We start from the raw sequence: 13191 nt of genomic DNA, 5'->3' as shown, positions 1-13191 counted from the left end.
AATACACGCAGAATGAAAGCTTACATTATTACCGTGGACCGAAAGTCCCTTAGAATAAACAAAGTTTCTTTTAAAAATGATCAATATATTTGAAATTAAAAATTAAACTCAATTTTCTATTCTTTTTCACCTCTGTACTGTAACTTATTAAAATAAACATAGAAGTTCTCAGGGACTTTCGACCCTCGGTAATAATGTAATCTTTCATTCTGCGTTTAAATTTTTTAAAAATACTCATTTAGTATTAGTTTTCTCAGAATTCGAAAAAAAAATGAATATCCGGATTGAGAAGTGTCAGAGCCAGCTGAATTTAAAATTTTTTAACTGCCCTCTGTGTTGAAATTCTTCAGTTATGTTGACAAGTTCGAGTTAACTTCGGAAGTCAGCTATAGAGGGCGCAGTAAAAGCACATTTTAAAATTGGCTATGTCTCAACAACCAACAATCGGAAAAAATTGTTTTCCTATTAGAATCCTCTAAAATTTAAAAATTAGTTAAACTTTATTAGTTTATATTTATATTATATTGTTGAGTATCAAATTTTCTTTGGTTAAAAGTTTAAAAGCTCTCAAAATTAAATAATTTTTTACGGATTTTGATAGTTTCATTATAAAATTAATTTCTCTGTTTCTTGTAACATCAAACCATTAAACTTTTGGTTCTTCTAATTTAAAAATTGTACTCCCTAGGAGAAAAATTGAATGAAGTACAGAAGTACTGAATTACATAGTACAAGTAACATAGTAACAAATACCTATAGTCTATTTTTTATACAAAAATGTATGTATTGCTATTTTAAGAAATTACTCTTGTTAATAGCGAAACTTTGAAATCAAAACTGAACAATATGACCCTTTACGAATTTATCATTTTTTTTCATTTGTAGAGTAAGTTGCCTAGTTGTGGATGCATGTCTTTTAAATATCCGCGGTTTTAAATTTTAGTTATAATCTAACCTATAATTTGTACCGGTCTAAAAACGTTGATATTTTTTGTTTAGTTTTTATTAAAGTACTCTAGTTCTAATATATAACGTTTTCCTTTAATTCTTACTAGTTTTTAAAAAAAGGTAATGGAGCAATTTATTTTAATCTCTTAACCATATAACTAATGTCTTGTATTTTAGAGAATGGCTGAAGAAGTATTAAATGGAGATGATAAAAAGAAAAGGATGTCTGTTGGGCTCTACACGAGCTGTCCCCCAAGTATAAAACAAGGTGTCGACTCTGCTTTTGAACAGGGATACCACTTTGTAGTCACACAACTTACACATCCAAGTTATACCAGAAACTTAAATAACAATAGTCCTAGTGTCATAGGAAGAACAGACAGAGTAATGAGGAGTTCTGATTGGGGCAGACTAGTGGTTGGACAATTAACCCCTACTATTGACTTAGACAGTGAGGTAGAACATATTCGAGAACATAGCAAAATGATATTCGAAGAAGAATTGGGGTTCGCATCTCACCTAGGTGTTCCAGCAATCTGGTTGACCCTTACCAAACCAGATAATGTACAATTAGCTCGTGTTTTACACTCAAAATTAGTTTCAGGATTTAACTATAGTGTATGGGTAAACATTCCAATGACCCACCCTTCCAGGTACAGTCCCGTTGCAGAAACGGAATATGATACTTGGGATTGGTGGAATAAATTCCATACTTACTGTAATTATGATAAAAGACTAGGTTTAGTTCTTGATTTAAGTGATACTAAGCACTTACTTCCGGAAAATGAGCTGAAAAGATGGATTGGGGAGCCTATCAGAGCGATTGTGATACCTACATCACACTTTTTAACGAATCAACATGGAAAACCTGTCCTCTCGAAAGTTCATCAAGAAATTATTAAAAAATTCATGAGTCTGGATGTTCAGTATGTTATTAAAAATGATACTGATAGTGACTTATCTCTTTACAATAGATATATAAGCTTTTTGGGCAAAAAGCTTTATGTATATGATACAGTAACCGATTTTGTCGATGGATTTGAAGATTTTCTCCAGAACCCTCTGCAGCCACTTACCGAACACTTAGAAACAACTATTTATGAAATCTTCGAAAAAGATAATATTAAATATACATCTTACGAAAACGCTGTCTATAAAGCTATTGAAATTTTTCCAAAAGATGAGACACCAGTTGTAATGGTAGTCGGAGCAGGAAGGGGTCCTTTGGTACAGGCTGTTATTAATGTATCGCTAGCTTTAGATAGAAAAATTAAGGTCTACGCAGTTGAAAAAAATCCTTTTGCAGTTAATACATTAGTGCATCGTAATAAGGATGAATGGGATAATGACGTTACTATTGTCAATAGTGATATGAGGACATACAAACCGCCGGAACTAGCTGATATATTAGTATCTGAATTGTTGGGTTCTTTTGGAGACAACGAGTTATCCCCTGAATGTCTAGATGGAGCTCAAAGGTTCCTAAAGAAGTCAGGTATATCTATACCTCAGTCTTATACTTCTTATATAGCACCACTACAGAGTACTAAAATTTATAATGAGATACGAACAAATCGTCAAGTGGATAAAACTCTACAGTTCTGTTATGAAACACCTTACGTCACACATTTGGCTAACTTTTATGAAATTGCATCACCTCAAGCTCTTTTCACGTTTAAGCATCCTAATTGGAGTGAACATATAAATAATCAGAGGTACAAGAAACTGAAATTTCAAGCGGAACTGTCATGTCTTTTGACTGGATTCGTAGGATATTTTGATACAGTTCTTTATAAAGATGTGATGCTGAGCATACATCCAGAGACACACACGCCAAGTATGGTTAGTTGGTTTCCAATTGTATTTCCATTAGAGAATCCTGTTTATGTGGAAGAAGGACAGAGTATTGAAGTGGCTTTTTGGAGGGCAGAATCTAGTGATAAAGTGTGGTATGAGTGGTGCTTGATAAGTCCAGTTAACAGTGGAATTATCAATCCAAACGGGAGATCTTTTTTTATGAGGAAGCATTGATACTGCAACTTTTAAAAAATTAAAAATGTATAAACATTCTAATTTTGTGTATTTTTTTAATTAATTCTGAGAATTTAGCAGAGCTGGGTAGTATCCGGGTACTTCTGTATCCGGATACAATATCCAGATACTTTTTATGTATCCGAAAGCTGTATCCAGATACTTTTTAAATTTTGTATCCTGTATCCGTATCCCAGCGGCGGCCGGCCAGGTGAAGTAGGTGAAGGTGATCTTCACCAAAAAATATATTCAAATTGAGAAAAAAAAATAAAAAAAATATAAGTAGCATTATTATATCTAAATACTGAAATTAATTATAAACCTATTTTTTTTTTAATTAATCCAAAATTTAAAAAAGAATTTTAATGTGTACAGTGAAGCCCCGATAAGTCGGCCCCCCGATAACCCGGAAGTCCGGCTAACCCGGACCGATTTTCATCAGATAAACATTTTGATTTTCAGTACATATTTTGTATTTCGAAAATGACACCCGTTCGAAACAGACACCTGTCTGTAGTATTCCTTTATTTTTTATTTCAAACTGTGTTAGCATTGTTTAAGAAAGACTATTTAAAAAATTCTTTTTTAATCAATGGTCTTAGTTTTCACTGTTCTTAAATACATAATAACAAATCATCGTTCCGATTGTGACTGTATGAATACAGTATTGTATTGTTCGCTTCCGTTTGCTTAGGTTTGTGTCTGCGTGTTTTTAGTAATTTAGATGTGTAGGTACTGTGCATCTTCTTCTTCAAGTGCCCTCTCCTAATCGGAGGTTGGATATCATCATCACTATCTTTACTCTATCCACCGCTGCTCTAAAGAGTTCTATAGAACTGCATCTAAACCAGTCCCTTAAATTCTTTAACCATGACACTCTCCTTCTTCCTATACTCCTTCCGTCTCTTATCTTTCCCTGTATTATCAGTCTTAGCATTTCATATCGCGGTCCCCTCATTACGTGTCCCAGATATTGTAACTTTCTTATTTTTATTGTGTTTATTATTTCGCATTCTTTACCCATTTCTCGCAATACTTCCGTGTTCGTTTTCCTCTGTGTCCATGCTATTCTAAGCATCCTTCTGTAACACCACACTTCAAATGACTGTAGCTTATTTATGTGTTCTTGCTTTAATGTCCAGCTTTCAAGTCCATTTTGTAGTATCGAGAACACGTAGCATCTCAAAGCTCTTACTCTCAGTTCTAAGCTAAGGTCTTTGTTGCAGAGAACTGTTTTCATTTTTACAAACGCATTTCTTGCTATTTCTATCCTGGTCCTTATTTCTGTTGTTTGATCATTTTTCCCTGAAATCCAGGTTCCTAGGTATATGTATTTATTAATTCTTTCTATCGGTACATTTCCCAAATGTATGCTTGTTTGTATGTTTGTTTTCTTAGTTATTATCATGTATTTGGTCTTTTTTATATTCATTTTTAGTCCATATTCTTAACAGAAATATATGTACTGTGCATATTTATATATATTTCTTGTTATTTCAATTCTAACGGAGGTTATCTGTAAGTATACCGTATTTTATTAATTTTTACCATATTCTCCAGCTAACCTGGATTTTCGATAACCCGGATCGGTCGCGGTCCCGATTAATCCGAGTTATCGAGGTTCCACTGTAATCCAAAAATTAAAAAAGAATTTCAATATGTAATCCAAAAATTAAAACTGTAGGTCCTTGACGGTCAGATACTGACCTGTGTCATTTGACTTCTATGACTCGAGCAGAGTTAGATGAAGATGTAGATGAAATTTCGGCTCTCGGCTGCACAAGCGTCAACGGTTGTCATGGCAACGTGACGTCATCATATCGGCACTGGTAGTACCCAAATTAGCAAGTGCAGATGAATTTAAAAATAAGTCCGCCGTATTCACCTAGTAAAATTTTAGTTGGATGTGTGCTATGATGGGCAGTATTCGTTTTTTTTTCGGAAGATGGAAGACCGCAAATCAGTTCAGCTGGCTAAAGGCTTTTTATGAGATTTAAATGATTTTGAGTTTACATTTTTAGCAGTTTTTATCGACATGTTTCATATTATAACAGATATTTTATATGACGTTCTTAAAAAAAACGTCCCTAGATATTCATTTTTGTTTAAACTAGATAAAAAGGACTCGTCAATTAATACGTGATAAAAGAAGTGAATAATTTTTTAATTCTGTTTTTGACAAAGCAAGCACAATGACCGTTATTAATACTTTGAAAAGATCTATAGGTGTGATGATGGTATGAGCACGAATGCAAATTCTACCCAATTTTTTTATTTAATATATATATTTTAATGGAAATGGATTACATTTTCAGGATTGTGATGAATTAAAATTCTTTGTGAATTGTGATTGTGATGAATAAGCTTAGCAGACACAACAAAGTTTGGGTCATACAGTTTGATCATTCCTTTCCGACGCTTTTCAAAATTTATTTTGAGTTTTTGGCAAATATTTACTAAAACTCAAAGACATAAAAGAGAGCTCTGCCTTTTTTATGCTGACGGAAATTTAAAAAATGGTAATTTGAAATGGTTATAAAATTACAACCAATTAAAGACATTGTTACAGAAGCCTATAATTTGTTTTGTTTAATTCTGAAAATTCCATCGAATACCGTATCTGTAGAAAGAGAAGTTTTTCGTGCTTAAAAAGGCTAAAAACTTTTAGTTTATCCTTTCTATGAAGATATAATTGATAGATTTGCTTCCATAAACGATCAAAGACTCGACTTGATTTATAAAAATTGATTAAGTCAGTTTTATTAATCTATCTAATACATACTGCTTTTTTGTTTAAGTATCTCTTCATCCTCGTCTCTAATATAAGTGCCATAAAAAAGTTTTCAAGTTGTTAGGGCCCTAAACTCTAAACATTTTTTAAAGGATTTTTAATGAAATTTGGGCGCGTCATAGGTATAAGTATACCGAAATTTCTTTTGGGTCCGGCAGACTTTCCTCATCTTCACCACTTTTTTAGGCCACGAGCCGCCGCTGCCGTATCCGTGATCAAATTTTAAAGTATCCGGCATCCGGATACTTTTTTTGATATTCTGATACTTTTAAATATTTATCGCCCGCCGATAATGCATCTAACGTAGCCACAACACTGCCATTCCTGCAATCCAGATGTGTCTACTTAATATGTTAAATCGCATTTTTCGTACTCGTCACCGTTATAATATAATATTATATAGCTAATGGAGCTTTGTTTTTACCTAATCAGTTATAAATCTTCATAAGTACGTTGTTTAATTAATTACTTACATTTATTTTTTATATTTTCTATATCTCTCTTTTCAAGAACCCCTTTTTGTACCCTGTATAATTAGAAGAAATTATTTTTCGTATTATAATAAAGTACATCTTAATATTTATAATTTTATTTTAGTGTACCTACAAGTACAAATAAGTACACCCCCTAAAAAGTTTAAAATTTGAAAACTCGGCTGGTCCGACGCTGGCCAAATTCAATATCAAAAGCTCAGGCTGTAACACATTTGAAAAAAGCTTTAAGCGATGAACACTTTGAGGTATTGGTACTTACAAAGGCACTTCACTTCTGACTTCGTCAGCAATTGGAATACTTTCTGTATTAGTACGTTTTTATTTTAATTTAATGTTTCTTTATAAGTTTATGTTCTAGTTTTATTATTCGTAAGCAATAAACAATTTTTTGAGTACTTTCTGATTTCTTTCTCCATCATTTAATGTATTTTTATTATTATATATTACATTAAAAATACATGCACATCACATAGTTCTAATACTAATAATTTATGTCCTTCTTAAAAACTTATCCTTCAAAGTATCCGAAAAAAATATCCGGATACTTGTATCCGAATATATTTTTAAATAAAAGTATTCGTACTTTTTTAAAAAGTATCCGGATATATTTTGAGTATCCGTATCCGGTATCACGTCACTGAATGTCACGTCATGTAAGTCACTGAATAGTTTACACCTTCATTTTTACATTTGTTTTGATTTATTTATTTACCATTTATTTTGATTTTTTAGATCGGCTACTAGATATATGTAAGGATGTAAACTATTCAATGGCAGCAGCTGTACCTCCTTCAATCTTTATTTTAAGTATAATGACTATTTGTCTTTGATACCTTGCAGTTAGTAATTGATGTTAAAATCTTACCATCGCAGGGAATAAGACTCATGCTACCCTTTGTACATCCTTCCTGTTAACATGCTTATCCAGTTTCATTTCTATAACACCGTAAAGTACGGTTATTATTGTTCTGAAGTTATTTTCTTGTTGCATTTTAATATTAATTACTGTTGTTATTGGGAATTAACAACAATTTCAGATTAAATTGCCTTTATTTTGACATTTTTGATTTCATCTTCAGCAAACTCATTCTTAAAATGCAAATTAAGCAAACGATTTTGTTTTTTATTTGGTAATACACTATTAGAGAATTTCTTGTATTGCCAAGTAACGAAACAACATAATTTGTGTTTTGAGAACAATTTCCGAAGTGTAAATTGGAACATCAAAATAAACATATTTTAAATAAAAAATTTCATGAAATTGTGGTTTATTCCGATTAAAGATAGCAAATTATGGTTATTATTATTGTATCTCCTCTTCGTAGTTCAGGACTTAATAATATCTGGCACTTGGTTGCAAGACGTTGGTACCATACAAGATGTTGTACCTTGTTTTCTCCATTAAACTCATGAGTCCTGTGACCTCAACGATGGCCAACAGTTTTCTTATTAGTTGACCAGTGAATTCCTGCCTTACATCACTTAGTACATTGGAAAGGCATAGTGTGTTTACAGGGTGATTGATTAGTAGGGTAAAGCTCAATAGCTCCGCTATAGTAATAGATAGCATTAAAAGTTATAAACAAAAATTTTAGCCACCTTTGAGCTTCACATTACAAAATTAGTTAGAATGTTACAGGGTGTTCGATAACACAGTGGCAGACCAAACTTATGTTTTTTTTAAATGGAACACCCTATATTTTATTTTATATTCGAAATCCTGTTAACTTCTCTATCACAAAAATATAATGGTGTGTTATGTTATACAGGGTATTTACAAAGTTATAACCAATTTTGTATGAAAATCGTAACAAGTTCAACTCCCTGTATAAATAAAAATAAGCACAACAGCAATGATTTATTCATGCCATATTTTGTTATTTATTGTCAGAATTTTCAATAATTATTGACATTGCTAATTTTCTTCATATCAAATACAGGGTGAGTCAAAACGCAAGTACATTATTTTCTCAGTAATGTTAAATGGAACACCCTGTATTTTATATCATTATTGAAAAGTAACATTACCGTATTTTAATTTTTATATAACATTCCCTATGTCCAAATTTCTTAGTTTTCGATATATTTTCATTTTTCAGAAAAAATTATTTAGGTGTCTAAATTTATCTAAATTTTAAGTAAGCTATGACTGAATTGACGATTACTGATTATCAATCCGGTAACCAATGTAACAATCTAGCAAATAAAGAAATAAAAATAATTTATTAGTAATACATTTTACAAAAAAAAAACACAACCACAACATGCAACATTTTTGAAACAATTAAAAACTACTTTTTTATGTAAATGCAACAAATAAACAAAGACAATTAGCAATAAATTTTACAAAAAAGCACACAAACACAAAATACAACATTTTGTGAAGACAATTAAACACTACTTTTGTATGTAAATGTAACAATGTAACAAATAAAGAACGAAACATAATTTATCAGTAATATATTTTGCAAAAAACATGTTTGAAAAAATTAGACGCTACTTTTAATAAAATATTTTTAATATTTAATTACATAAGGTGTTCAAAATTACAAGGTGTTCAAAATTACCTCCTAACACATTTTTGCACGCCTAAAAACGATCATTGAATGAGCTACTTACTCTACGAAGCATTTGGGAATTAACACATTGAAATACACTTAGTATTCTATTCTTCATCTCATCCCTTGTTGTTGGAGGTATTTTATAAACTTCATTAGTAACGTAACCCCAAAAAATCAGTCTAGTTTATTAAATTCTGGTGATTTGGGTGGCCACGCTACTGGTCCATTGAAAAATGAAAATATCTCGAAAACTAATAAATTTAGACATAGGGAATCTTATCTTAAAATTAAAGTACGGTAATGGTACTTTTCAATAGTGATATAAAATACAGGGTGTTCCATTTAAAATTACTGAGAAAATAATGTACTTGCGTTTTGACTCACCCTGTATTTGATGTAAAGAAAATTAGCAATATCAATCATTCTGCACTCTTGAAAATTTTGACAATACGTAAAAAAATATGGCATTAACAAACCATTACTGTTTTGCTTATTTTTATTTATAGGGGGAGTTGATCTTGTTACTATTTTCATATAAAATTGGTTATAACTTTGTAAATACCCTGTATATAATATAACAAACTTTATATTTTTGTGATGGAGAAGTTAACAGGATTTCGAATTTAAAATAAAATATAGGGTGTTCCATTTAAAAAAACATAAGTTTGGTCTGCCACTGTGTTATCGAACACCCTGTAACATTCTAACTAATTTTGTAATGTGAAGCTCAAAGGTGGCTAAAATTTTTGTTATTAACTTTTATTGTTAACGAGCGATCCACAATTATTGGGATCAAAGCTATCCGTGCAAAAAATTATGTATGCCTTGTTTTAATCTGAAAGACCACCGGAGTGTGACATCACGGCCAACTGCAGCTATATTCAGTGTTGTTATGATCACTTTTCCAAACAAAGAATTAAGAATGAAAACACGTTGAAAAGATACCCAACATCAAGACCTTTTAATTCGTATAAAGTTAAAATTTTGCTTCCTCTGCTACTTTTTGTATTGAATTATAGTGTTTTTTAAGTTGACGTACGTACACTGACAAGCATCTGTCAAAGTTGACGTAAACTAGAAAGAATATCTGAATTAATAATAGACATGCCCTGTACAGCTATCTCTGTCGTTCAAAGCCACCTATGGTGAAAGGTAAATACCAATAACGTATGACGTAGATATATTAATATTATGTGACACATGACAAGAGCTCGAAACAAATGACTGTGAATGAAAAGCCCTATTGAGCTTTACCCCACTAATCAATCAATCACCCTGTATGGCAGTCTCTTCTTCTATTTCGCACTTTCTGCACCATGTTTCATTCAAGTTACCTAGTTTGTATAGGTGGTTTCTTAAAAGGCAATGTCCAGTCATCATGTCATGACCATTTTGATATCACTTGAAGGTTCATCAAATTGTTTGAGTTTTTATCAATATTCTTGATTATTTTTTTTAGTGTAGATTTGCCCTTGAGTGGCTCTCCACTTCTTTTGATGATTCTATATCAGCTATTTCTGAACATCGTTTTTCGTAGCAGGGCCGTCTCTACCCGGGGGTGCAAGGGGTGCGAGGCACCCGGGCGCCAAGTCAAAGGGGCGCAAGCCGAACATTTGCTAGGCTCAAATTTACGATTTTTGTCCTTTCAAAATTCTTTTCAAAAAAAACTACAAATAACAAAAATATACAAGTGCACTTTCGATATTTTTTACAAAGTCTATTAATGCTTACTACACCTACGATATGCAAATGAAAAAATATGAAACCTTTAGAGTATTCCGAAAATAGTTTCAAGAAGGTGACGCGTAATTTTGACCAAAATTGAATGTCGAATTTCACTTAAGGAACAACTTACTATTGTTGTGTTGTTAGGTTCGTTTAACTCGATTCGTCAACAAAGCTTGCCGAAGTTAGAGAGAATTTTCTAGGTTTTTTACCAGTTACTGTTACTACCGGACAAGGATTGGCAAATTATTTATTAGAATTTTTGAAATTAATGAATATTGATTCAGATGATTTACGAGGCCAAGGGTATGATAATGGGGCAAGTATGAGAGGCAAAGATATTGGCTTTAAAAAATATATAGACATAAATCCTCGTGCGTTTTATGTTCCTTGTGCGGCTCACAGCCTTAATTTAGTGCTAAATGATGCTGTTAAATGCTCATTGGAAATAACAATTTTTTTTTTGTAATTGTTCTAGAAATTTATGTTTTTTCGCATCAACATTACGGTGGAATGTCATAATAAATGATATACCCACCTTTACATTAAAACCACTTTCAAATACGCGATGGGAGAGTAGAATTGACTCATTAAAATATACTTCGTTTTAATATGGGGAAAATTTACGATGCATTATACTCAAATTTTGAGAACAACTACGACAATGACACAAGAAGCATCGCAAGCTCATTGATGACAAAATTAAAAAACTTTAAGTTTAAAAAACTAAGTTTTCAATCTAATGTCACCTAAAACAACATCCAAATATGCTATTCTACATCCTACCAGACTGAAAACTAATGGTGAAACTGAAAATGGTTATTAATTTTTAACTTCTAAGTTAATCTGCTCTGTCGTGACTGGTAAAATATTTTAGCAAAGGTTATTATTGTCAGTAAAACTTTGCAAACGCGGAATATTATTGGGTAAGTTCGAACGACCACAGCGACTGAACAGCTGAGTAAGCGATAGCGTTCAGACGACACCGCTGGCAGTCAGCCGCTGAAAGATTTACTAAGCTTTCCCTATCAGCGCTGGATACAACCACTCAGCCGATTTGTTCTGACAGTCAGCCGCTGTGGTCGTCCGAACGCATCCATTATTTTGGCAGCTGTTAAGATGCTTGATCAAGTTAGTAAAGATTTAGCCAACAACCAACGGCACTGACACTGCGATTGCAAAACTAAATTTTATGAAACTGTTCGTCCACGTCCCCGAAAAAGACATTTCAATTACGAGGCTGCAGACGAGCCTCTTTTAGACCCAAAACAAAATTTTAAAGTCTATTAAACTTCTATTATTATTTATTGGACATTGTCATTGCAAAATTAAGTGAAATATTTGAAATGTTGAGGGAACATAATCATAATTTTTTGTTCTAGGAAAATATATTGAGTTGGAGAAACTTCGAAGAAAACTTAAAAACACACAATGTTTGAATTTACAAAAAAACTAGCGCATGGAAATAGATCTGATATAGGTAGATGATGGAGATCTATTCCATGAGTTAAAATTGTTACCAATATTTTTTATAAATAAAGACACAACTCCACTCGATATATTAAGTTATATAATCTAATAATAATTTACTCTCCGTTTTCCCAAATATTTTTAAGGATATGTTTAACACTTCCATTAACAGTAGCTGAAGGAGAAAGGTCTTTTTCTAAACTTAAATTAATCAAAAATTACCTGTGCTCAACAATGGGCCAAGACAGATGAACAAACTTGGCTTTAATAAGTATATAAAAGCAAGTAAAAAGTATCACCGAAGTAATAAAAACTTTTGACAGGTAAAAGGGGGAGAAGTGTACTTTTGAAGTGTGTAAAATTAATAATTCTTAGCTGAGCGCTTTCGGCTTATAAAGCCATCTTCGGAGCTATGGTCAAAAAGGTCAAAATACCACTATGAAGAGAGATGGGTTCCATTTATGATATGAAATACTTCTGTTTCTTATGTAGTTTTTTATTGGTTGGAAAAAACCTTGTCTGTCTGTTTAAAAAATTGTTCAATTTGCTGCTGGTTGTTTTTGTATCCAAAAAAGTTAAACATCAAGAACGAGCACAAAGGACTTTCACACGAAAATTACATTATATATAAAACGAATATTTGATCATGGTAAGGTCAAAAAGACCTTACCATTTGAATACTGCGGTGTCAGATAGCAACTTTTCTGGATACAAAAACAACCAGCAGCAAATTGAACAATTTTTTAAACAGACAGACAAGGTTTTTTCCAACCAATAAAAAACTACATAAGAAACAGAAGTATTTCATATCATAAATGGAACCCATCTCTCTTCATAGTGGTATTTTGACCTTTTTGACCATAGCTCCGAAGATGGCTTTATAAGCCGAAAGCGCTCAGCTAAGAATTATTAATTTTACACACTTCAAAAGTACACTTCTCCCCCTTTTACCTGTTGTCATAAGTGTGTACAAAACTTTTTCAGTCTTTACATTTATAAAAACTTTTGCCAACTTTAGAAAAGTGCACTTTGATATTATAGTATAGTGTTATAAGATTGATCTTATTTAAATACTCAAACCATGTTTTTTTAATATATCTATAAATAAAGAAAGCAAAAATAATTTTTCATTTTTGCGTACCTCTAACCTATATAATCTTCTGACAAAAGG

The 13191-nt window shown here is 32.0% G+C and overlaps 1 protein-coding gene across 1 annotated transcript; it reads left to right on the top strand.

Moving 5' to 3' along the window:
* Positions 1-927: 927 nt before the first annotated feature.
* On the top strand, positions 928-3021 carry LOC126881669 (protein arginine N-methyltransferase 5). Its single transcript, XM_050646061.1, has 2 exons — positions 928-1068; positions 1126-3021. Exon 2 carries the CDS (start codon positions 1129-1131, stop codon positions 2977-2979), a length of 1851 nt encoding a protein of 616 aa, XP_050502018.1. The 5' UTR covers positions 928-1068; positions 1126-1128; the 3' UTR covers positions 2980-3021.
* The last annotated feature ends 10170 nt before the right edge of the window (positions 3022-13191 follow it).

The sequence above is a fragment of the Diabrotica virgifera genome, chromosome 3 (assembly GCF_917563875.1).
Source record: "Diabrotica virgifera virgifera chromosome 3, PGI_DIABVI_V3a".
NCBI classification, from domain to species: Eukaryota; Metazoa; Arthropoda; class Insecta; order Coleoptera; family Chrysomelidae; genus Diabrotica; species Diabrotica virgifera.
Note: the sequence above shows the minus strand (reverse complement) of the source record. Positions and strands in the feature narration are given on the sequence as shown.

Coding starts and splice junctions, on each gene's coding strand:
- LOC126881669 (XM_050646061.1), top strand. CDS start 1,129: ATGGCTGAAGAAGTATTAAATGGAGATGATAAAAAGAAAAGGATGTCT.